At 38.6% G+C, this 26,505-nt stretch overlaps 2 protein-coding genes, 1 long non-coding RNA gene and 2 gene segments (V, D, J or C); 2 read left to right on the top strand and 3 right to left on the bottom strand.

The window, feature by feature from the left end:
• Positions 1–6,883: 6,883 nt before the first annotated feature.
• Positions 6,884–7,633, bottom strand: LOC113096551 (T cell receptor alpha variable 18-like). The segment is given in 2 exon segments: positions 6,884–7,325; positions 7,417–7,633. Coding segments are annotated over 2 exon segments (354 nt in total).
• A 633-nt stretch (positions 7,634–8,266) lies between these two features.
• On the bottom strand, positions 8,267–8,959 carry LOC113096549 (T cell receptor alpha variable 38-1-like). The segment is given in 2 exon segments: positions 8,267–8,797; positions 8,889–8,959. Coding segments are annotated over 2 exon segments (393 nt in total).
• Positions 8,960–9,790: 831 nt separating this feature from the next.
• Positions 9,791–10,111, bottom strand: LOC113096552 (uncharacterized). The gene is made up of 2 exons (XR_003288537.1): positions 9,942–10,111; positions 9,791–9,849 (listed from the first exon to the last, which is right to left on the bottom strand). It is a non-coding gene; the product is annotated as an uncharacterized LOC113096552 (long non-coding RNA).
• A 2,889-nt stretch (positions 10,112–13,000) lies between these two features.
• LOC113096547 (inhibitor of growth protein 5) lies at positions 13,001–15,190 on the top strand. The gene is made up of 8 exons (XM_026261955.1): positions 13,001–13,229; positions 13,557–13,628; positions 13,724–13,890; positions 13,979–14,090; positions 14,193–14,286; positions 14,394–14,529; positions 14,783–14,844; positions 14,931–15,190. Exons 1-8 carry the CDS (start codon positions 13,193–13,195, stop codon positions 14,968–14,970), a joined length of 720 nt encoding a protein of 239 aa, XP_026117740.1. The 5' UTR covers positions 13,001–13,192; the 3' UTR covers positions 14,971–15,190.
• Positions 15,191–15,480: 290 nt separating this feature from the next.
• Positions 15,481–26,502, top strand: LOC113096580 (serine/threonine-protein kinase PAK 2-like; the record flags this gene model as incomplete). The annotated part of the gene is made up of 14 exons (XM_026261961.1): positions 15,481–15,727; positions 16,450–16,468; positions 22,072–22,304; positions 22,620–22,723; positions 22,915–23,059; positions 23,141–23,259; positions 23,379–23,514; positions 23,635–23,698; positions 23,846–23,894; positions 25,432–25,544; positions 25,675–25,792; positions 25,876–25,975; positions 26,058–26,254; positions 26,401–26,502. Coding segments are annotated over exons 3-14 (1,434 nt in total), but the record flags the coding sequence as incomplete, so codon positions are not given.
• Between the last annotated feature and the right edge of the window lie 3 nt (positions 26,503–26,505).

Below are 26,505 nucleotides of genomic sequence, written 5' to 3' on the forward strand. Positions count from 1 at the left end.
CACAGGTTTTTCGTGTCCGGTCGTTTTAACGCGTATGACGGCGTTGCAGGGAGCGGAAGTTTTGAAACCGCTAATATTGTTTCGGGCCGCGTGGGAACGCTTGCCCGGCATTTCTCAATGGGTGTTACGCACGGTTTGTCATGGATACACCATTCAGTTTCGGAAAGGCCCGCCTCCTTTCCGCGAAATTCTTTCCACTACGGTGAAGTCTACGGAAATGGCGATGCTGCGACAGGAAATGTCAGCTCTGCTGAGCAAAGGGGCTATAGAAGAAGTACACCCCTCTCAGATGGAGACAGGTTTTTACAGCCGTTATTTCGTGGTACCGGAAAAAAAGACGGCGGGTTACGGCCCATTCTGGATTTACGCCGTCTGAATCTTGCACTCAGACCGAGCAAATTCAAGATGTTGACGGTGAAATCTATTCTGTCTCAGATCCGACCAAACGATTGGTTTATTACAATCGATCTGAAGGATGCGTATTTCCATATTCAGATCGTCAAGAGACACAGGAAGTTCCTCAGATTCGCTTTAGAGGGCAAAGCGCATCAGTACCGCGTTCTTCCCTTTGGCTTGGCTTTAGCGCCCCGTACTTTCTCAAAATGCATGGACGCAGCTCTGGCCCCGTTGCGGCTCCAGGGCGTTCGTGTGTTGAATTATTTGGACGATTGGCTGGTGCTAGCGCAATCGCGGACTCAAGCACACTCTCACCGAGATCTTGTGCTGAATCATTTAAACAGCCTGGGCTTACGAACAAATTTCAAGAAAAGTGTTTTAACTCCCTCTCAACGGATAACTTTTCTGGGAATAGATCTGGACTCTCGCGCGCTCAGTCGATTGCGTCATGCGTGCGGCACTTCAAAGCGGGTCGCACGGTGACAGTGAGATTGTGCCTCAGGCTCTTGGGTCTAATGGCAGCAGCATCCCCCGTGATTCGTCTGGGATTGCTTCAAATGCGCCCCTTTCAGTGGTGGACGAAAAGGCGGAATATTTCACCCCGTTGTCTCCCGCATCGCACGATTTCGGTGACACGGCGGTGTGTGATGTCGCTAAAATTTTGGATGTCAACCGAATTTCTCCTGTCAGGAGTTCGACTGGGAATGTATGCTTTCCGAGAGACTGTCACGACGGACGCGTCTTTGACTGGTTGGGGAGCTGTGTGTCGAGGGCGACCAGCCCACGGAGTGTGGACAGCGGCTCAGTGCGGCTGGCACATAAACAGACTGGAATTACTGGCAGTTTTTCTGGCTCTCCAGTATTTCACGGATCTGCTGATCGGCCGTCATGTGCTGCTCAGATCAGACAACACAGCGGTTGTGTCTTATCTGAACCATCAAGGAGGATTGCGCTCTCGCCCCCTGTGCAGGCTGGCGAGCCGTGTTCTTCTGTGGTCTCGGGACAAGTTTCTGTCGATCCGGGCCATTCATGTCCCCGGACGATTGAATTTCGGAGCGGACTTGCTATCCAGACAGGCTCTGGAACAGGGAGAATGGCGATTACACCCCCAGACGGTGGATCTTTTATGGCGGATATTCGGCAAAGCGAAAGTGGATTTATTCGCGTCGAGCATGAATACGCATTGCCCGCTATGGTTCTCCCTACGCTCCCCGTCGCCCCTGGGCGTGGATGCGTTAGCTCACAGCTGGCCCAGGACCAGTCTGTATGCTTTTCCTCCGATTCGTTTGATCCCAGCGGTATTATGCAGAATACGGCGGGACAGAGTGGAACAGCTGCTGCTGGTGGCTCCGCGATGGCACACGCAGCCGTGGTTTGCGGATCTGATCAGTCTGCTAGCGGGCTCTCCGTGGGAGATTCCCCTCAGACAGGATTTATTATCACAAGCACAGGGGCTGATTTGGCACCCGAGGCCAGATCTGTGGAAACTGTGGGCGTGGCCATTGAGCGGAGTGCATTAGTATGTCCCGGTCTTTCTGTTGAAACTACTGAGACTATATTAAATTCTAGAGCGGCTTCTACGAGACGCTTATATGCTTTCAAGTGGAGACTGTTTACAGCCTGGTGTGGCAATCATAATGTGGATCCAGTTTACTGCCCAGTGGCTTCAGTGCTGGAGTTCCTCCAGGAGCGTTTTTCGGATGGCGTTACACCAGCCACTTTAAAGGTTTACGTGGCAGCCATTTCAGCTTACCACGAATACATAGGCGGTGCCTCTGTGGGGCGTCATCCATTAGTTTCTCGTTTCATACAGGGTGCGCGACGGCTGAGGCCTTTCCGCCCTGTGCGAGTTCCTTCATGGGATTTATCCATTGTGTTGCTAGGTTTATCAGGGCATCCGTTTGAGCCCTTGGAGACCGTATCGGATAAATTCCTGACACTGAAGACACTTCTTCTCATGGCTTTATCCTCCCTCAAGAGAGTTGGGGATTTACAGGCTCTTTCTGTTTCACCCTCATGCATGGAATTTGCACCGGGCTCTGTGAAGGTGCTGCTGCGGCCCAGGCCTAACTATGTTCCTAAGGTCGCATCTAACCCTTTTCGCTTTCAGCAAGTGGTTCTGGAAGCTTTTTCACCTGCTGAGGCTGGGTCAGGAGATCTAAGTCTTTGCCCTGTGAGAGCTTTAAAGACTTATGTGGATCGTACAGCCCCTTGGCGTGAATCTGACCAGCTGTTTGTCTGCTTTGGACATAAAAGTAAGGGCCATGCAGTTACAAAGCAGCGCATGTCCCATTTGCTGGTGGAGGCAATTTCTTTGGCCTATGAGGCGCGCGGACTCGCTTCGCCCTTAGGGATTAAGGCTCATTCCACTCGAGCTGTAGCTTCTTCTCAAGCTTTTCTCAGTGGCTCTTCTATGGATGATATCTGTGCTGCGGCAGGATGGTCCTCACCGAGCACTTTTATCAAGTCCTACAGTCTGGATGTGAGGATGGCCCCTGGCTCCCGGGTTCTCTCCGCTTGAGCAGATGCTTCCTCGGATCTCAGTTATCAGGTACGTCAGGCGTTTTGGTATATCGTTCCCATACGTGGTGACGTCACCGCAGCATCGAAGTGACCTATGATAGGGAACATCTTGGTTACGTATGTAACCTTGGTTCCCTGAATATGGAACGAGATGCTGCGGTTCTGGCCGTTCCGTACCTTGATAACTCTTCATCTTCAGTCATGAAATCTGAGCGAAATGGCGCGCTGCACCCAGGTATATCATGCGTGCGCATGCGTAGGGTGGTGCTATGCGCCATTTGGCCAATAGGATTGGCGGGATGGTATAGGGCTTCAGACATTCGTCACACCAGAGGTGTTCCCATACGTGGTGACGTCACCGCAGCATCTCGTTCCCTATTCAGGGAACCAAGGTTACATACGTAACCAAGATGTTCTGTGATTTCAATTCTGTTCTTCATTGCTGTAGTTCCAGTGAATCTCTGAGAACACTGCCATCTTGTGGCACATTATACCTGCATAACGTGTTACTCATGATAATGCAGTAGAACTTAAACTATAAACTTCTTTGTATGTATTTGATGTAATTAACAATATTGCATTTCTTAATACACTTTTGAATTTCATATTTATTTAAAATACTTTTAATTTGCAATTTTGCACAAATAGACTTGGATTCAGAAGCTTTTTTATCAGATTATATACCTATTAAATCTACTATAAAATTTTATCACGGCTACAGTTTATAGTTGCTGTTTTAGTATTTGTCTCTGTGTGTCATTCTTTTTTAAGGACTTGATTTGAGACGTCAAAAGAAGCTCAAAAGAAGCTCTTGGAATTTTTTCAACAGGCCTGATTTAACCCCACACAGGTGTGACCACATTTTATTATAGATTGTGGTTTTCAATAGATAGGTTCAAAGGGAAAAGAGCTTTAGGTTTTTGTACAGCATGTTTCATATTTTGTTTCACTGGGCTTCTACTCTTAGAGCACAATAATAGAGAGCTGAATCTGACAGACGTACATCAGTGATAGTGAGTTCAGTGGAGGATTGTGTTGTAGCTGAATGAAATCGATCATTAAAGGTGTATTCATAATTTGTCCTTTTATTTTTGTATAATAAGAACTGCGGTTCTCTGTTTGGATACTGTCTGTACCAGTAAAGCCGAACATATTCACTGTTTGTACTATAAGAGCAGCTCAGCTTGACAGTTTCTGTTTCTTGAGAGGTTTTTTCTGTCCCTTTATCTGGATTAATATCATCTCCAGCCACCAAACCTGTCAACAATAGGAACATATGAGCTTATTTTTGATTTGGTGGAAGCAATTAATCTACAGAATTTCTTTATTTAATAAATATTGTACCTGTTCCCACGATGAGGATCAGTATGAAGCATCTGTCCATGTTCAATCAGATCAGTTCAGTTCTCTGTTGAGGCTCTCAGTGCTCTGAGCTGTAAGTCACTACAGGAACACATACAGGAAATTCATCCTCTCTAAACTTCCTGCTGGGGTTGATGATTGTCCTTTAACTGTGCTAGATAACTACTTCATGAGAGAATGTAGTACATATAAATATATGCATGAGTGTTTCCATCAAAAACAACACGAGGAGTTTAGATTCAACATTTTCCACAAAACATTACAGTGTAGTATTTCTATACACACACACACACACACACACACACACAAATTCAGTTCTATAAGTGCCTGTATAAAGCCCACTATGGCCAATTAAATATACTGCACAGCTTACACTGAGCTTTACCCCCAAGGCTTTTAAGGCTATAATGGCTTAAATATTTGATGCATGTGTTTTTAATTTGCCAGTTTCCTCATATTTATTATGAGAATAAATACCTAAATAATATATCATTTTTATTTACAGGATTATGCTTTCTGTTACATAATTTTGAATACTGTATATAAGTTTAAATTTTCTGCTTATTCAGTCGAGTCTGTTTCTGTTCATTTGTAGCCGTAGTAGCTTATATACGTCCCATTTAAATGAATGATAATATCTCTATTTTAATACAAGCTATATTTTTATGACATAGGCTACACGGAGCTAAACTCTCGAGACGAGACTTATGACAAATAATATAAGTTACTAAATAAATACATTATTGTGATAGAGAATAAGAAGCTGACGTCTGATTTCTTCAAGCGGTCATATTTACCATGTTTACTATGGTAATGTTAATGCCTAGCATGCACTTTTAGTCTTTAGTCTTATGCATCACTTATAAATATTTCTGCCTTGTTTAGTTATTGTAATCCAAATCGGATTGAGTTTTGAGCTCAACTTATTTTAAAAAGTCTTTAATGCTGGTGTTAAAGCTGTTATCTTTCTGAAATGATCCGCGGCTGACGTTCTCCAGAGACAGAGAAACTCCGCCTTTGTTCAAAACCACTCCTCTAGCCCTAGCTGACCCGCTTTGGCCCAAGGTTTTCGTCGGGCCAAAAAACCCTGGCAGGAAACCCTGAGGAAACCCCAAAGAGGGACGATCAAGCAGTGACAGTGGAAATGTGACTGGTCCTGGCAGGCAATAGCACGCCTGCCTTTGGCCCGACAGTGGAAACACGGCTATTGAATGACTAAATCCAACTAGTCGGGACGTGTATGAAATTATGTCTTTTAGTTCTTCAGTTTGGTTTCACTCAATCTGTGTTTATTTTCCTGATAAATATTAACACAATTAGAATATTTTGTCATGAGAGGGTAATTAATTCAAAAGTCTGTGGAATGCTGAGCACCTCATATCAGCAGATTATATTGATCTGAGTAGCATACTGATTATGCTACTGCATAATAACAATATATTTATATCTGTCTTAAAGCTTTTTCATCTTATGCTTAAACTAACACATTCTATTAAGTGGTAGATGTGGAATAATTCTATTAAGTGGTAGATGTGGAATTTTCTAACCCCATTTTAAAAGTTAGAGTTTGACATCTCCAGAACAAAGAAAAACAGAGAAATAACAATTCAAAAACAACTAAAAATAAGTAGTTGATGATTGAATAACCAGTTAAGATAATCCATTGATTTACATTTAGAAAAAGCTACAACCGTCAGAACTGACTGACTGATGGTGGTTTTTGTGTGAGTGTTGAGTGTGTTTCAGTCACTGTGGGCCTCAGAGCACAGTAGTACACAGCAGAGTCAGACACACGCAGATCCTTGATTGTCAGAGGAACTGATGTTGAAGATGTGTCGATATGTGCATTAAATCTGTCTTTGAACTCTTTGTCTTCATCTCCAGTCTTGCCAACTCTGTTGAGTATATATTTAGGGACTCTGTTTACTTTTTGCTGATACCAAAAGAGAGTCGGGGAGTACGAAGTTTGATATGTACAGTTGATTATTACAGTTCCACCTTCATAAGCAGTCTGAACTCTTGTTTTCTGTTCAACACTGTCCTGTGATTCTATTCCTGTAGAACCAAATCATAAACATCAGCAAATGATAAACATTCAAAATTACTTGGTAGCATACTGAAAACAATACTCACAAAAAATATTACTTACGCCAGATATAAATGAAAACAATAATAGTGTGTTTTATCCAGTGTGTCATTTTTCCTGCTTTAAGACTCAAATATCATCTAAATCCAGATCTTGTTCTCACCCTGATCTAGTCTGTGAAAGAGTGACTGTACTGTAACGTGTGAGATCACTTGAGCTTCTGAGCTTGCTTGATGAGGTTTCTTTGACTCCTCCCTTTGACTTGATTCATAGTTTATTTCTGCCTTCTGGTGGACAAGGGTAGACAAACCTTTTGTGTCAATGAACTCAAAATTAATTTTCTGCCCGTCTTAGAACTGTTTTCCGTATTAATTCCACATTAAAATTAATTAAGTTGCTTTAAGATTATTTCTGCAAAAATATAAAAATAATAAAAATTAATAAATAAATAAAAGGAGCATTTGGAACATAATATCTGAACTCGATGTTTATTTGAAGTTTTATAACAGGCTTCAATCCAGGTGTTTTCATGTTTTTTATTACATGGGGTGCTTAATAGATTTTGGTTTTGATTGTGGTTTCACTAGATAAGTTCAAAGTGAAAAGATCTTCAGGTTTTTGTATGACATGTCTCATGTTTTGTATCACTGGGGTATTACACTTAGAGCACAATAATAGAGAGCTGAATCTGACAGACGTACATCAGTGATAGTGAGTTCAGTGGATGTACGTGATGCAGTCGACTGAAACCGATTATCAGAGGTGTGTGAATCACTCGCTGACTTTACGTTTTTGTTTAATAGATATTGTGGTCCTCCATTAGGATACTGTCTGAACCAGAAAAGATAAGTATAATCGCTACTTGTGCTACACGAGCAGCTCAGCTTGACAGTTTCTCTTTCTTGAGAGGTTTTTTCTGTCCCTTTATCTGGCTGAATGCTGTCTCCATTCACCAAACCTGTGAACAATAAGCACAAATAAAGTCATTTTTGAATGTGAAAGCAAAGTTGACAAAATAGTCTTTTTGTATAGTAAATAGTCAAATGTACCTGTTCCCACGATGAGAATCAGTATGAAGCATCTGTCCATGTTCAATCAGATCAGTTCAGTTCTCTGTTGGGGCTCTCAGTGCTCTGAGCTGTAAGTCACTGCAGATCAGTCACAAACACACACAGGAACTTCCTGCTCTCTGAACTTCCTGCTGCTGTACACTTTCATCCATATGGTGTGATGTATTTTTTATATTATTTGATTATATGTGATAAATCTTTTCCCACCCTTTGTATATGATTGTTCAGAACTACCAGAAAAAAACTCGTATTGAATCTGTGTCATATATTATTGATCTTCTTTCAACTTCAGTCAGATGTTTGTCTGGTAGAGTAGCCCTACTCTGATCTGCACTTTGTAAAGGTTTCAGAATATTAAATGGAAACAACTGAAAATGCAGTTAAATTAAATGCATACAAATAGTGTGAAAAGAAGTATATTCCTCAACCTGTGTGACATGACTGTCTATGTTGAATACACTTTAAAGATAAATCAGTGAATGGAAATGTTTTGCTTTTGTTATGATGAGATGAAAAAAAGCTGTATTCTCAAAGGTAATATTGATTGCTTACTGCCATCTTATGGTTATTTGCAAGCATTGCATTATATTGCCATTTCAGTAATTAAGGTGTGTAATTACAGCCAAAATGATGACCCATACTCAGAATTCGTATTCTGCATTTAACCCATCCACACACACACCGTGAACACACACCCGGAGCAGTGGGCAGCCATTAATGCTGTGGCGCCCGGGGAGCAGGTGGGGTTCGGTGCCTTGCTCAAGGACACCTCATTCATGGTATTGCTTACCCGAGACTCAAACCCACAACTTTAGGGTCTAGTAGTAAAACTCTCTAACCACTAGGCCACAACCTCCCTAATTAACAAATTAAACATAATTTGACTCACTTTAGAATGTAGATTTTTGCTTTATGTTTTGATCCTTTTTGCATTAGATTATTTAAATATTTGTATACTAGCTTCTTTGTGACAATTTTTCTCTCTGTCTCTGTTTCTCTGCTGTCTCTCATTGTAACAGGTTTTTGTAGAGAGTTGATGTGTTTCCTGTCACTGTGGGCTGCAGAGCACAGTAGTACAGAGCAGAGTCTGATACAGCAGCAGAGGAGATCTTCAGATCCACACGTTCCCTTTCTGTAATGTTAACAGTGAATCTTGGATCGATATCAGACTCTTTAGCTCCTTTTGCACTACTGTAGGTGAGTACAAGAAATTCAGGTTTTGATCTTCCATACTGACGATACCAGTGAAGATAATCTGTACCTCCAGATGCAGAATAACTACAAGACAATGTAACACTTGAACCCTCCTCAACAAAAACCTCTGTTTTGTTTGGTTTAATGACATTCCCAAAGACAGAAGCTGTAAAAGAAGAGGCACATTTGTAGCTTTCTAGTGCTTTTTATTTAGTTTTTAATAAACTGAATAATCAATGAAAAATGAAAATACATACCGGTTGAGGCACAGAACAGAATAAATGAAAGAAGATTCATAGTACAAGTGTTCACTCTGAGAAGAGTCAGACTGAATCAGAATTAGATCATGTCAGATATAAATCCCTCCTCTTTTGACACTCCAAGACAAAAAAGAAGCTTTATTTTGAAGGAGTTTAGTGAAGGAGTAGTTTTTCTTCTGGCTTGGCTCATTACTGCTACCATTATGTGAAACAAATTTGTCTGTCCATAATTTTTAAGATTAATTCTAAGTAATAATAGTTCATATATAGTGGATTTTGTTATGATAAGTTAAAATGAATCTAGTCATATTTTAGTGTCAGACAGTCTGTCACCCTAAGTTTTATAAAGTAGAGAAAAAGAATTTGACTCACATTAGAATGTTGCATTGTTATGATACTTTTTTTTTCATCTTTGCTTTAGATTAGGAAACATTTGTATACCAACTTCTGAAGAAAGCCTGAGAGCCAAAAAAAATATTCCTCAATGTGCAAAATAAAATAACAAAAAGTTCTGAATCTCAGTTGTGAATCATAGCTGAATATACCATATTTGACCTCAAAATGTTTCTCTCTGTGTCTGTGTTTCTCTCTTTTGTCTCTCATTGTAACAGGTTTTTGTAGAGAGCTGATGTGTTTCCTGTCACTGTGGGCCTCAGAGCACAGTAGTACAGAGCAGAGTCTGATACAGCAGCAGAGGAGATCTTCAGAATCACATGGATTTGTTCCTTTTTTGTTACTTTAACAGAAAATCTTGAATCTACACCAGATACCTCACTATCTTTTGCAGTACTGTAAGTGGCTACAAGAAATTCAGGTTTTAATCTTCCATACTGAAGATACCAAAAGAGATTTTCTGTAGCCCCAGAGGAGGAATAACTGCAGGACAGAGTAGCTTTTTAACCTTCATCAGCATCAACATCTGTTGTCTCTGGACTGATGTTGTTTCCAAAGACAAAAGCTGAAACAGAAGAGAAATGGGTAGCATTTTAAAGAGATCTCAGATAATAATTAATAAATAAATAAAACAATTCTCTCAATAGAAATACACACCTGCTGAGACACAGAACAGAATAACTGAATGAAGATTCATTGTACAAGCGTTCACTCTGAGAAGAGTCGGACTGAATTTTTTCAACCAGTGTCTGTCAGACACATTAAATCATGTCAGATCTGTGAACACTGAGTCCCTCCTCTCTGAGTTGTATCATTCACACCTGGGAAACAAGAGTATGTGTTTTGTATTATATTGTAATTTAGTCTATATAATAAATAAACATTTGTATGTTCTCTGTGTGCTCTTAATGCATCCACTATGTGATTCCATAACACAGTTTGAGGCTGGTAATATATATACATACATATATATATATATAGATAGATAGATAGATAGATAGATAGATAGATAGATAGATAGATAGATAGATAGATAGATAGATAGATAGATAGATAGATAGATAGATAGATAGATAGATAGATAGATAGATAGATAGATAGATACTGTTGAATGCTTCTTATTTTTTAAATCATGTTCACCAGATACTTATTCATTATTTCAAATGAATAAAGTTTTTCGGAATCTAAATGAAAACTTAATAACTAAATGAAAAGTCATTTGAACATGTATTTCTTGCCAATCTTATTTGTTCTTATCAAAATAGTATCACTGTACACAATCTTTAACAATGTATCATTGCTTGTATAAATGTATTGTTTATGATATAACTAGAACAAGAATATCAGCAGCTAGACTTTATTTGACCATATTTCAAAACTCACAGCATGTTTCTGCTCCTGTGTTTTTGTATGTGGTTGACTTGAGTTTTCTCACTGTGGGCCTCAGAGCACAGTAGTACACAGCAGAGTCAGACACTCGCACATCGCTGATTGTCAGTGGAACTGAATCTGATGAAAATTTAGCGTGAAATCTCTCCTGAAACTCAGTGACAGTTTCTCCAGTTTCAAACTTATCCCTTCTCAGGATGTATTTAGGAATATCATTTGCTCTCTGAATGTACCAGAAGAGATCTGGAGCTGTTGACGCACTGCTGTATTTACAGTTTAATGTGACTGATTTTCCCTCCAATTCAGTCTGATGTCTTTCTGGCTGGCTGACTGTTTCTTCCCCTCTACATTCTGGAAACATATTAAATTAATTCAAACAAATGAGACATCAGACTTACATAAAATGCTCATGGATATGTAAAAAATGTTATTGCCATACCAAAATGAAGTACAAAAATAAAAAACAAATTCCTTAACCATTGCGACATTGTTTCCCTTAGTAGTTTGAATAGCTTAGAAGAAATCACCATCCACAGACTGATGGGAGAAGAATCAATATATTTTCTCTCTCTCTCTCTTCTTGAATGTATTTGATAACGCATGTAACTCCTCCCATTCTCAAGACCGGCTGTGTGATATATTCTATTTAGTACTGCCAATTATTACAACAGTCTCTAGATGTTTTTGCTCCATTTGACAACCTTACTGAAATTGTGATAAAATGTGTTGGTGTTGCATATAAATCATTTTCCAAAAGGAATTCATATCCTTAATGCAATTTCATCTCCCAGTTAATTTACTGTAATATACTACAATATAGTCTCTGTCAAATGTATTATTTTAAATGTAACTTTAAAATGCTGCAATATATGGCTATCCGCCAAATAGGAAGTATTTTTGTTGACTGACTTAGAAATAGATGTAATTTAGGGGTTATTGTCTTAGTGTTGAGTGTGTTTCTGTGACTGTGGGCTGCAGAGCACAGTAGTACACAGCAGAGTCAGACACACGCAGATTCTTGATTGTCAGAGGAACTGATTTTGAAGATGTTTTGAGATCTGCATTAAATCTGTCCTTGAACTCCTCATCATTGCTGCTAGATCCAGAACTTCTGATCAGCATGTATTTTGGGGAACCATTTGTCTTCTGTTGGTACCAGAGCAGATTTGGATATTGAGTGCTGGTTGCTTTGTAAGTGCAGTCAAGAGTCGCTGTTCCATCTTCATGAACTGTCATAACTGGTTTGGACTGCATTACATTGTCCTGTGCATCCTATTCAATCAAACATAAATTATTGTACAAGGTAAACTTATGCTTTAGAAAAAATTAAGTCAAAATACATACCTAAGATAAATGCTGTCATAAAAAATATACTATAGCACAGTTTCATCATTGCAGTGTTAAATATATGCAAAATAAACGAGATATTCACAAGAGCTTACGTCTATGTCTTGTTTCTGCTTTCATCACTTAGGCTAGTACAAATGCTAAATACAAAACCTGGGAGGAGTCATTTACATATAGACTATGCTTATTGGCTCGCAAGGTATACACAAGGTATATTATTTATATCATATTATTTATATGTTATTTTCTTGAATAAATCTCATATTGTTTTTTAACAGTACTATCACTTTTGGATTTATTTTAAAGGCAAACATAACTGGATTTAAAGGTAACCATATCCCATTGTATTCCATAAATGAGAAAAGGAGCTGTCTAATCCAATCTTTCTCCTCATTTTCTAATTCAACCCTAATTTAACTTTTTTATTATCGAATAGTGTGGTGCCATGTCTGCATTTACATCAATGGTGTTGCAATCCGTCATCTCTAGTGTTTCTGCATGAGGACTGAATGTGATTTGGTCACAGTGGGTCTCAGAGCATGCTGAGGATGACTTATATTTCTTCTCAAACTCTTTAGATAATCCATAATACAGCTGTTTCACCATGTCTATTTTTCATGTGCAGTATTCATGTCATACAGAGAAAATGCTAAATAAAATCAATAGCCTACCGGTTATGCCATTTGTTTTATTTCACGTGATAAAGTGGCTCAGCCTGTCACTTTAATACCTAAGAAGACACTGCCACCTTGTGTTCTGAACATACTGTGTATCATCACGTTGTCTTGTCCCTTACTTTTTAAACATTAGCAAAAAAAGTCATAAGGTTGCAGTTGATATTTAGAAACCTAAAACTATATAATACCCATCGAAATTCTTGTATTATCTAGTTCTTTCACAGAGAGCGAAGTCGTGAACTGCAACTCCACTGCAGTAGATGGCGATAAAGAGCAACTTTTTACTTGATGTACTACAGATGAAGATGTAAAGCTGCGATATATGATATATAAATCAAGTGGATAGTCTTGTGTGTTTACTTAATAGTAGTTTGGTTGATCGTTTTCATATAAAAATCGAATAACCTACAAAGCGACTTCAGAGAGAGAATTTCAGCGCGCGCTGAATAAACCATCGTACACGCCTGCCGAAAACAAAGTAGCCTACTAACAAGAATGGCGAAGGGAGTTTATTTAGAGCATTATTTAGACAGTAAGTATTTTAAACGGTATTTTTGACAATCGTGTTGCCATATTTTAATAACTGCCAAGTTGTATGAAATGTGATGAATTCCTCTCGCAGCTCACTTGTGCGTTTAGGAGTCGTTTTGTTTCAAAAATCGTCTAATGTTTTACTTTACGATAAAATGCTGAACTGTAACGTTACATGACCGAGTGCCTGAATAATGTTTTGTATCTTATACCACCGCAGGTCAGTGTGTAAAGTTAACTTCCTGTAGCATGCATGCGTCTTATTTTTCCCTGCCATGTAGGCCTAAATACAGTTTACACGATCTTTTATTATAATCATTCACTCCAGGCATCGAGGGACTTCCCTGCGAGTTGCAGAGAAACTTCTCATTAATGGAGGATTTAGATAATAGAACTGAAGGTATGAATCCTTGGATCAGTATCACTTTGTATTAGAGGCCACTTAACTTTTAAATTGTGATTAATTAACAATTACTTTCTTATTGTTGTTCACAGAGAAAAAAACTGAGATAAGTGAATTAGCTTCTGAGTATGTTGCAAAAGTTAGAAATTTGGCATCCGAGGAGCGTGCCCAGCATTTAAAGAAGATTGAGAATGCCTACAGCAAATGCAAAGAGTACAGCGATGACAAAATTCAGCTTGCAATGCAGATTTATGAAATGGTGAGATGCAAAGTCCTTGGTTTTATTTATTTATTTGCGTGTGTCATTTGATGCATCAAGAAAAAAACAAGTCTCCTGGCATTTCCAGGTGGATAAACACATCCGGCGGTTGGATGCTGATCTTGCACGCTTTGAGAATGATCTGCAGGAGAAACTGGACATGGGAAGCATGGATAGCTCAGATGAGAAGCAGTTGCGAAGTTAGTCTTATTGTTCAGAACATATATTCATGTACGTATCATTAAAGTTAATACGGTGATGTAATATAGGGTGAGACTAAACCGACCCATTTGTTGTTTCAGAGGATAAGAATATAAAAGACAAGAGGGGATCACTTGGAAGAGACAAGAAAGGATCAGATCAAGACTCACCCAAGCAGAAAAAGCAGAAAACTGGGTAACTGTCATATTAAAAGGACACATTTGATTGATGCCAGTATATATTATTTTAAGCCTTTGTATTCAGATACTTTGTGTGTGTGTGTCTTGTCTCTCAAACACTAGTGCCAACATAAGTGAATCTCTGCTCGCAATGCACCCATCAGATGTCCTGGATATGCCTGTGGACCCTAATGAACCCACATACTGTTTGTGTAGTCAAGTATCATATGGAGAAATGATTGGATGTGACAATTCTGATGTGAGTAAAAGTATATATACATGTATGTTATTTTTAAGCCATTGTTTGAGGAAACGGTTGTCACGCACAGAAACAAGTACTATTTTACATGATGATAAAATAAATAATAAAAGAGACTAATGGATTTAATTTATGTTTTATAATATCTACAACACTGCCAGTCCAGTTGGAATAGGCGTTTATTTTTGTAAATAGAGAAAAGTAATCTAGTTGATATTTAAAAGAATGAAAAAGGTTTCTTCTCTTTTAACAGTGTCCAGTAGAATGGTTTCACTTTGCTTGTGTCGGCCTAACAACCAAACCAAAGGGAAAATGGTGAGCCAAATCCCTTTACTTCGTATTCATTTCATTTGCATATTCCATGTACTTAATATCACATTTTTTGTGTTCTCTGTTTGTAGGTACTGCCCACGATGCACCCAAGATATGAGGAAAAAATAGTCTACTTCTACAATGCATCCTGAATCAAATCTCCAGTTTTTACAACCTTTTCAAGTGGAAATCAATTAACCTTTTATAAAAGTGCCTTTGCTATGTAGACGATCATGATTGTAACAACCGGGAAGAATATTAAATGAATTTTCCAGTTGGTGCCAGCAGAGGGCTTGGATCTCTATTCATTTTGCTGTAGAATAAAGTTTATTTATGTTGATGACTTTTATGCCTTGTCTAAATAGCTTGATCTTGTATCTTACTATATATAATATGTAAATATTTTTGTATTTTTTTTATACAATTTTATGTTAATCTAAACCCTTCGCTCTCATAAGACTTAACTGTAACAGTTACGTGGGCATACCAGTGAATCGTATAATGAAATAATTTGACAAAGTTAGAATCCGATCAGTATAGGGAAATGTAGTTCTTTGAGTACTCCACCTACCGCGGTGCAATAGAAATGGAGACTACATTTCCCGTCATGCAACGCCCGTCAGGACTCATGGACGGAACCCATTTGCAAACAGCAGTTTGAGGTTGCAGGAAACTTCTGATCACAGTTAGTTTTTTTTTTTTTTCGCGCATTTTAATAATATTTAATTAAGATTTTTATAATAATAGGTTAATAAAAACCTGATCAACCTAAAAAGCTACGTTTAGTGAAGTCCAAACACTGGGCTGGGTCGACAGTTCCGCTTCCCCTCCGCCATAGCAGACAGATCCCGGGAACAAGAAGAAGTTAACGCCAAAAAACAAAAAGGTACGTCGGCACGGCATCCCAAATCATAATCTCCAGGGAGATAGTAGCATTATACTTGCAACAGAATCTGTTTATGTGGGTGAAAAAGGCGGAGCTTAAACTTTGAAAAGGTTTGCGTGAGTTCTGGTGAGTTGAAAAAGCAAAACTGGTCTGATCTTGACATCTGCTCGGCCAGCAGTGCGCAGACCACTTGATATTCAAAAAGGATGGTGTGTATTTATGATTTATCATCAAGCTTTAGATTTTATAATTACTTTGTATTAATAATGCAGTGCTGTTTGTTTGTTTTTCTATTAGAAAGTAACGTTACTCTGGGTTGTTTTTTTTTCTTCCAAAAAAGTATGAATTAACACGAGTAACGTTAGATAGTCGACAAAAACAAGGCGAACTAAACCTTAGTTTCCATTAAGCTTTAACATTTTTACATCAACAATTGATTTATATTAATGTTTGTTAAGGGGGCTTGTGTGAGGGGTAAAAAAAAATCAAACTGTAAATCAAAGTCCTATCTTTTAAGCCTTTCTTTCATGTTCTGCTTGAAAGTTTTTTCATGTTACGATTATGTTTCTTTTCTTCATGGAAAACAAAGTAGATGTTTGGCATAAATCGCAATTTAAGTCACCTTTCACCATCATTGTATGAAAAATATGCAGTTAATAAATGGTGACTGAGTCTTGAGCCCTCATAGAATTCTGTCTAACATCTCATTTTGTGTTCCACAGAAGAAATGAAGTCATGAGGGTGAGTAAATTACACATTTTTAATTTCTCTAACAATAAGCAAGAATTGTGTGGTTAGAAAGCTTGCTGCTGCTTGTCTGGAACAGCACATGCCTTCATTCTCTAATAGCTCTGAAGGAGGACGACAGCTAGGTTCAGTTCAGGAAGTCTTGCTCAGTATTTCCTTATATAGAAACTGCAAATACAAAAGGCCCCTAGTCTGTCTTCCTGTAAACAGTTCCTCTACACAACCACACATCTGTATAAGAGGCGTGCTCCGATATCTTTGTTTTGGTCCAGTTGGTCAGATTAAGTGCAAGTGTGTGTGACCCGTAGTGGTCGTGGCTGGTAGGATCAGGAAATGCTTCTGTTATCCGTCCACCAATCAGAAATGGAGGGGATATGAGTAATAGGAAGTGGTGGCACTCTGCTGATGAATTTTTTTTGTTTGTTTCTTCCCTGTCTCTCTAGTGGTAACATGAAGATAGTAATCAGAACTGTCAGAAGTAACATAGTTGGAATTTTTTACCAAAAATGTTTGAAATATTTTGGTGATGGAAATTGTATCTCTAGCGGGCAAGGCCAAAATACCAAACATAACAAAATTAGCTTCTATAACACAACTAACTAAACTACAAAGAAACATAAAAATTAAACAGATTAAACTAACTCCTTAAACTAACATGAATAGGAGAAATTAAGTAATGAAAAATAAAATGGCACCCACCTTCCTACTAAACCCAAAACAAAAGACGTGAATTAAAACTCTATTTATTATGGGCAACTGAAGTTAACACTACGGCCTCAGTCATAGATGTAATCGGTGAGACAAAAGACAGAAGCTCTGCTTCAACAGTCTCAACACAATTGAGAGAAAGATACACCATATTGCCAAACTAAAGCCCCTATATACTTCAAAAAATATTGAAGAACGAACTTATATGATGTAATCTCGAAACAAAATCAGGCAGTACGAATCCTCAGCCACTGCCACCAACTACTGGTCTGAGGGTAGCTGTAGTTTAAATGATCTCACTCCTTTCCCATCACCAATCACAACTGAGCTAAGTGGGGATACTGGTTCTGTGGGGAGAGAGAGAAAGCGATAGAAAACAAGGCACAGAATTCACAAAGCAATGAAATCTATGGCTCTGGTCTGGACATAATACAGTGCATCATGTCTGTCGGTTGAATGCTGAGTAGTGAATACTGATGTTCTTGCATTTATACTGAGAAGGACCCACATTGCATGCATAGTCAGTGGCACCTTATGTTTACTTTTGAGCCGCCAGTCTGTAAGTGTGGAGAACAAATATATTCTGGTTAGTTTAGGCCTGGCGCGGCTCATATTAAAGAGGCTCAGGGTAGCAGATGGGAATGTCCACAGTCCCGCTTCCCATGAGCTTTCTCTGGCATTTTCATCTCACTTCCTCCGTTTGTACACACAAACTGAGAGGACAGCTTTCAGCCTTTGGCTGAAGTCCCACTTACTTTTTATGCATGACTTAAATGGAAAAAGCGTATCTTTATGATTTTATTGTAGAAAATACTGTAATTTGTAATAAGTGGGATATTCTGTGATATTATTTATGCATTTGGCAGATGTTTTTATGTAATGGAACTTATGTTGAATTCAGGGTTTGCATTTTTATCGGTTCACATGCTCCCTGGAAATCAAATCCATGACTTTGGTCTTACTAGTCACATGCTCTTGTTTTGGTCTTGAATTCATGTCTTGAATTAGTGTATTGCTGTTTGCTGAAAATGCATAAATCAAAAGTAAAAGTAAACCTTTGGTGTCACATGGTATCTTGTCACAGAAGTGGGGAAAATGAAAAGCCAGTAGTTGTTGTCAAGCATAGATCATGGCATGCTTGACTTGATTTATAGTGCATCTTTTTTGTGCACTTTTTCATTTAGGTCTGTATGAGCATTTCTTTGAGACTTTTTTTATATATATATTGAAAATAGATCATCTTCTAAAGCAGGGTTCCTCACAACTGGTCTTGAAGGGCTGCTGCCCTGCAGAGTTTAACTCAAACCTTGATCAAAGTCACCTACCTGTGAATTTCTAGTGATCCTGCAGACCTTGATTAACTTGCTCACGTGGGTTTGAGTTGGAGTTAAAATCTGCAGGCCACTGGTTTGAGGTACCCAGTTTTAACTCCTTGCATAACCAGCAAAGTTTAAGAACAGTGGATGACTGATAGATGGATATGTCTTCAGCAGGGCTCTGGAAATTACAACTGAAATGAGCACAGACCTTTGAATTTGTGGAAAACGTTGTATGCATCAATTTTGTCCTGTGACTCATTGGTTAAGTACATCTTCAGAGTGCATGCCAGTAGTTCTTGCATGCAACAGTGAATTCAGCACAGGCCTTGATGTCTGATAAACAGAAAAAGATTCTTGAAACATTTTAAAACTAATCTCAGTCATTTCTGAACAACGCTTGCTCTTAATCAAATTATTCTGTAATTTATCAACAAATAAGACATTTGGCTAACTTGATTCCTAAATTATGTTTGAATTTTTTTATTTTTTTGAGTCCTGGATCACATTATGCATGGCTTCACAGAAAAAGTTGTGGAATTAGTAGCTTGGGGGCGTAAGATTCATGATAGCGCTAGACTTATAGTATAGTTTCTGAAGTGGAAACCTGAAACACTGGCTCTGAATGGGAAAGGAATCATAAAATGGACCGTGCAGAAGTGTGTTTGAGCCTGTAAAGAGCACTGTGTGCTGGAGAGAGCCACACCTCTCCAAAAACGTCATTACAGGGCAACAAGTTGAGACTTGAGGATCCCAAATAACATTCCTTAAGGTAGAATTGAAAATTATTACTGAAATCGGCAGTGATCTTGCAGTCTGTGTAGTGTTTTTCAATACCGAATGAAGCCATGCTTCAAACAAGAGATTTTTCTTTTCACATCCTTTTTTGATAGTTTTGTGGGGGTGAACATGCTCATAAGGCACCTCCCATAATTCTGATTCATTCCTAGTAGTGTGATTGTTGTGTAACGGTGTTAGTTCCTCAGAGCGAGAGAATCAGTGATGTGTAAAGGTATGTCCAGTCTAATGTCTCCTCTGCTGTAGGGCCTTATATCAAGCCTGGTAATATCACTAAAGCAGTGTGCAGCACAAAGGCATGACTGCACTCGCAGCATTTCATCCTGCTGTGGAATGAAGCATGCCTGCTTCAACACGCCTCTATCTCAGCTCTCTTCAGTGGAAGCACAGGGAGAAAGAGGCTGTGGACACACCATAGCAAAGACCCTCAATGTCCCAGGAGTGTGCCAGATCTGGGCCAGGGACGTCAATTGGACCTTTCCATCAGGGTTCTTCAGGGTGAGATGGCCTTACTGGTGGTACTGGCATCTGATTGCATGCTTTTTCATTGATTTCTTTAGAGTTGACTATGCGCCTTTAAACAAGCTGATGACGAAGCGGCTGGAAAAAGCAGTTTAAACTGCGCTTCAAAATAAATTAATTGAATTCAATTCGATATTATCCTTTGACTACTTGATAAAAGATACAACTATTTTTTTTGTTGTTGTTGTTAGATTCCATGTGATAAGTATATACGTTTTATTTATATTTCTAACCAGACTAGCTTCTGAGAATGTTATTTCAGTAACTGCACTGATCTTTATTCTGCCAATGTTTCTTCTCTATAGGGAAACAGGAACTGGCTCACGAGTGTTATCATGCAAGTCTTGTGCAATAGTTAGTCTTTTGTTGATTGTGTCTCAATTCTTCAGAAATATCTTTGTTAAAGCTCAGGTAACACATGCTTTTTATGCCTTCATGATGAAAACACTTCTTCAGGATTTATTTAGGTCTATGCAATAGAAGTTCAGTCATGTAGAGAAATGTACCATACAACTAAACTTTTAATACTGCATCACAATTAGTCATTTTTATTTCATTGAGTTTGCTCAGCTCGACTGTTGATTCTGAAGAAACTAGAAAGTGTGTAATCTATGATTCCGTGAAGTCATTACATTTTAGTTGTTTTTTTTTTTCAGATTTATTAAACCTTACTCTTTTAATCTGTGCAGTTGTAATCAAGCAGGTACCTATGGCCTTTGTTGATTGAATACAATGCACAGTTGAACTGAGCTGTCAAACAGGAAGACACTGTGGTCATGTTGAGGTTGAATTGCATATGATTTGCTGAATTAACCTCACTAAGGTGAGACAGGATTTTCCCTTATTTGGACATGTTGATGACAGGGGCGGAGAGGATGCACACAGCGTGTGATGGCACTGATTTCTAACCAGACTTGACAGACTGTTGGAAAAAAAAACCTTTGTACAATCTGAGGTCATATGCACCTGATGGAGATTTCTATTAATAAATATCTCTTCCTTACTAGTAGAAATTTAAAAGGAGAAAGACTCAGGACACATTGTTAAATTTACATCTGTTCCCAAATCAAATAAAAAAAAAAGATAAAAGAATGTTAAAGCATTATAAATGTACTTCCAACAAGCAATCAATAAATAGATTTTAGCCTTTTAAATAACATTTCGGAAACTGAACTAAATATGCTGTCGAGGGCCTTGTGTTAACAGGTAATGAACCAAGTTTCTTCTGCCTCTCAATATTTCTGCTAAACTATTTCAGCTAAACTTAGATGTTGTTATTCTGTCATCATTTTGTCCAGTTCACACTGCTGACATGTTTACCTGTTCGCTCTGTGCATTCATAACACATTGAAGAATCATTTGGCCCTTTAAAACTATCTCGGCCAAAATGGGAAAAAAAGAACTGAAAAGTATACATTTTTCCTTGTGCCCTATATTTTTATGTCGAGTTTCTTAAATGTTTTAGGAGATATGTTCATGCTGTCTATGTAGAGTGCAACAAATCAAATCAAACAAAACACATTTTGTTAAGTAAGCCACTAGACAGCAAGGGTAGCAAAGCTCACTAGGTTTAGGTGTGCTTATGTCACCCAGCCATCCTTAGCAAGGCATTTTATTGTGCAGACTTGCATTCTGACCTGAAAACCTCAACACTTTCAGTTGAATTGATGATCTGCTAGAGCTGCTACTCTCAGAGGATAGCAATGCTAGGCTAACTGACAGCTCTCTGTTACAGACGAATGGCAGTGGCAGTGCATACTCCAAAAAGTTTCAGTTGCTTTCACATAGGGGTGGACACTGTTGGCAGCAAGCAGAACATGAGACAGTCTCTCTATGTCCATGCTGCTAACTTGTTGACTGGCTGCTTTTGTAGCACAGTAGCAGCTGTTGGCTAGGGGTTAGTTAGCTTTGCACTGTCTTAGCAGACTCTTGGTGTGGCTGTTGTGGTAGTGTGAAAGCTCTCATAAAAGGTCTGTACAATACAATTCTGAAATTGTTCCTCTGAGATTTTACTGATATAGTCACATTGTTTTCTGGGCATTTAAAGCAGCACATTAATGAAAGAACAACCTTGGCTGGTTTGTATATTTAGCTTTTATTTTGCCAGTGATGAATCTTATATTCCCTGTTAAAGTCTCCTGCCAAAATGGCCTGTTATATGTCATTCTCTTCATTTGTTGTATCCTAATTGTCTTTTTAGTGCAGCCAATCATTTATCAGCTAAGATGCGTGTTTCTCTGCTGCCCTCTTCAGGTTGATCTCTGAAACCCTATTACCCCTCTGAGTGTGTTTCCCTGTCATGTCTGAGAACGGAGAGCTGGAGGACAAACCCCCTGCCCCCCCAGTCAGAATGAGCAGCAACTTTAGCATCGGCATCAAGGACAGTATGTCAACAAACCCCAGTTCTAAACCCCTGCCCTCCGTCCCAGAGGAGAAGAGGGACAAGCCGCGCAACAAGATCATATCCATATTCTCAGCAGAGAAAGGTAAGACCAGAAGACCCAGGTTATTCAGGCTCAGCTAATTTGTTGAATGTATTTTATGTGATTGATTAATTTAAGTATTGACTTAAATATTTTCTATGATAATCAATGCCACAAATGGCGACGACAATAAGGCTCAACTTGTATTGAACTCAACATTTTCCTTTAATTGACCTTATGGTACTCTATAATTGATCACATTTTGGACACAGAGGCTCATCTCAGACTTGGGATCATTAATTGTAAAATGATCCACTGGAATCTGTAATTTTGCCAGTGACCAGAAGCATGTAACCACAACCATTCTTTCTGTTGAAGGAAGAAAAAAAGACAAGGATAAGGAGCGTCCAGAGATTTCAAGCCCTTCAGACTTTGAGCACACCATACATGTGGGCTTCGATTCTGTCACGGGGGAGTTCACTGTGAGTGAGACATACTTACCTAATTCCTTTTGTTGCAGTTTACCCATGCTGTCCCGATCTGTCCTAATCCATCAAATGCTGGAAAGAATTGCCAATTAAATTGCCTAGATTGAATTCTATGTCCATTTGTCTCCTGTCTGTCATAGTGCACTGATTTAATTTGCTGAGCTCTTTCTCATTTTGTCTCTCAGGGCATGCCAGAGCAGTGGGCTCGGCTGCTGCAGACCTCCAACATCACGAAATCTGAGCAGAAGAAAAACCCTCAGGCTGTCCTGGATGTGCTCAAATTCTACGATTCCACCGGCAACAGCAGGCAGAAATACCTCAGCTTTACAGGTAAATGAACACACAAACATACCACCGGTCTAACTCTATTTGTATTTATCCTCTAATGTCTGTTCATTCTCTTGATTTCAGATAAAGATGCACCACCAGCAAAAAAAGGCTCTGAGCAATCACCAGTCAAGGATGATGATGATGACGATGATGAAGCCCCACCTCCTGTTGTAGCACCACGTCCTCAACATACCATATCTGTGAGGGAACATTTCTTGTCGTATTTGTCATATCAAAAAGGCATTATTACTTTTTTTACTTTATACTTTATGGTTCTTGAGGGAATGCCTTATTGTTGGTGTCTTTGTTGTCTGGATAGGTATACACTCGCTCTGTCATCGATCCCATTCCGGCACCTGCTGCCATTTCAGAGACAGATGGATGTAAAGCTGGAGATAAACAGAAGGGCAAGGCCAAGGGCAAGATGACAGATGAGGAGATTATGGAAAAACTTAGTATGTCTTTGGTGATTACTAAACATTAGAGATGCTCACTTTAACAATAATGTTATTATATGCACTGCAGCATGATTTTATATGACAGAATTCTAACCGTGTTGTTGTGATTGATCTCAGGAACTATTGTCAGTATTGGAGACCCCAAGAAAAAATACACAAGATATGAAAAAATTGGACAAGGGTAAATATATTCAATGATTTGTAACTGGTTTGGAAGTTTTACTTTTCAATATGTCCGTCTGTATCACAGAACCAGTTAACCAGTAGCTGAATTTATAAACTGAACTGTAATCTTAGGTTGCTTCAATTGAATGTTGTCTCTTTACAGTGCGTCTGGTACGGTGTACACAGCCATTGACGTTGCTACTGGCCAAGAGGTATTTTCTCTATTCAATTCTTAATTTTCTCTATTCAAATTTGAATCCGTCAAATTCCAGAGAAAAGTCCTTAAATAAAACTACAATTGAATTTACATATGGGTTGAAGAAGGGCACGCAAAATTTCTAAATCCCTGGTAGCTCTTCAGGCAGAGATTCTTCAGGTTTAGGTAACCCAAAATGAATTTAACAAGCCTGAATAAAAAAGACAGGTTGAACCTTACTGTGGACAAATCTGCATGACCAGCAAAATCTAGTAGCATATAGGGATGGAACGATTTTCTGAACTTACGATGCAATAGAATTCACGATACATAATACACTACCATTTTCTTACAATTTATTTATATATTTATTTATTTATTACCAAATTATATTAAAGACATATTATAGATAAAACGTCAAATGCTGCATTTTTCTTTGTGGAATTGAGATGTTAAAAAATAAAAAATAAATTGAAGTTTTAAAACTAAGTTTAAACATTAGATCCAGAGAAATGTCCGCTATATTTAATAGTTTGTGCAGAGACCCTTTGCAAGACATGGAGGTGCCAGCACGATAACTTAGATATTTTAAATACGCCGTCATTTTTGTTCATAAATGTAAGGGTAATAATTTGTTACTGCAAAGGGTCTACTTTTATTTGTGTGCGCTCACAATATCAACAAAACGTTGTGCTTTTATAAAATAAAGAAAACAAACATGATGCGCTTTCTGCCATCTCATCTTTAACAAGTATTCTTGTGTTTACTAGAATACTTGCAGAGACAATTATTTTGTGATCATTTTGTGTGTATGTGTTCATTCAGAAGCAAGGATATGTATACAATTCTGTGTACGGGCATTGTCTGAAATGTGGATCTCTGTGTGCGCTTTGAAACCAAGCAGAAACCACCGTGCTAGCTCTGAGTGCACGCAAATGTTTTGAAACGCTTGTATGTTTAAATTGGCAAGACTTGGAAAAAGTGCAAACAATCAACCACAATCCATTTCACCCTTACAATCGAGTGAACAACTCGAATCAAGTTAGGAGTTTTATATTGCTATTCAAGATAAAAAAAACACAATAGCCCCGGAACGTTGGGCTAGCGATTTTGCGAGTTCCGGTTGAGGACAATTGCTTAATGTACACTTCTGTTCACGCATTAAATAAAAAATTGATAGTAAAGACATTCATAATGTTGCTATTTCAAATATATGTTGTTTTGAAATAAACACATCAGCAAATTAGAATAGTGTGTGAAGTGTCATGTGACATTTTAAAATATATTAAAACTAAATTTTAAATTGTAATAATATTTCATAATATTACTGTTATTATTGTATTTTTGATTAAATAAATTCAGCCTCGGTGAGCATTAGAGACTTTTTTTCTTATACAGCCACCAAATTTCTTAATGGTAGTGTATTTAATATAATAAATCATACTACATTAACATTAAATGGACCACCATAATTTCTTTGTTTGAGTTTCTTTTTGGCTTTTCTCAGTTTTTTGACACAGGCCAAGCTAACTGCCAGTGATGTGTTTCCATAGGTTGCCATCAAGCAGATTAACCTACAGAAGCAGCCCAAGAAGGAGCTTATCATCAATGAGATCCTGGTGATGAAGGAGATGAAGAACCCAAACATTGTCAACTTCTTAGACAGGTAGTTACATTCCTTAAAGCTATTTAAACATGGCTGAAGTGCTGTTATTTTGTGCATTATGTCCCATAATATGTTTCCAGCCATCTACTGTAACATCTACCTTCTGTTTTGTGTGTGTGTGTGTGTGCAGCTTCTTGGTAGGAGATGAGCTCTTTGTGGTAATGGAGTACCTTGCTGGAGGCTCTCTGACGGATGTGGTTACAGAAACCTGCATGGATGAAGCACAAATCGCTGCTGTCTGCAGAGAGGTACAGTATTTCTGGCATAGTTGTGAGCCCTGAACCGTTTTTTCCCATCACCAACTGAACATTGTGGTCTGCTTCCTCCACAGTGTTTACAAGCTCTAGAATTCCTGCATTCAAACCAGGTCATTCATCGAGACATCAAAAGTGACAATGTTCTATTAGGAATGGATGGATCTGTCAAACTAAGTGAGTCCACAATCTCACTGCCAAGACCTGGCTTCATTATGTCAGAACAGTTTGTTTTAATAGTTTGCTCTCCTCTTTTCAGCTGATTTTGGGTTCTGTGCTCAAATCACGCCTGAGCAAAGTAAGAGAAGCACCATGGTAGGAACACCCTACTGGATGGCCCCTGAGGTGGTCACACGGAAAGCATATGGGCCCAAAGTGGACATTTGGTCCTTGGGTATCATGGCCATTGAGATGGTAGAAGGCGAACCTCCTTATCTCAATGAAAACCCTCTGAGGGTGAGCCTTTCTTGTCTGATACTTTTATTACTTTGTCACTGATTCATTTAGGAAATCTTTTTTGTTATTAATGACGGTAGCTCAAGTGATCTGTTTAACTTTTAAAGAAAAGATTTATGACATTAATGCTTAATGATCATCTCCAGGCGCTGTACCTCATCGCTACTAATGGCACCCCAGAGCTGCAGAACCCGGAGAAACTGTCACCCATTTTTAGAGACTTCCTAAACCGCTGCCTCGAGATGGATGTG

The sequence above is a fragment of the Carassius auratus genome, unplaced genomic scaffold (assembly GCF_003368295.1).
Source record: "Carassius auratus strain Wakin unplaced genomic scaffold, ASM336829v1 scaf_tig00215982, whole genome shotgun sequence".
In the NCBI taxonomy this organism is placed as follows: domain Eukaryota; kingdom Metazoa; phylum Chordata; class Actinopteri; order Cypriniformes; family Cyprinidae; genus Carassius; species Carassius auratus.

Coding starts and splice junctions, on each gene's coding strand:
- LOC113096547 (XM_026261955.1), top strand. CDS start 13,193: ATGGCGAAGGGAGTTTATTTAGAGCATTATTTAGACA. Junction 13,629..13,723: donor TTTAGATAATAGAACTGAAG/GTATGAATCCTT, acceptor TGTTGTTCACAG/AGAAAAAAACTGAGATAAGT. Junction 14,530..14,782: donor TTGGATGTGACAATTCTGAT/GTGAGTAAAAGT, acceptor CTCTTTTAACAG/TGTCCAGTAGAATGGTTTCA.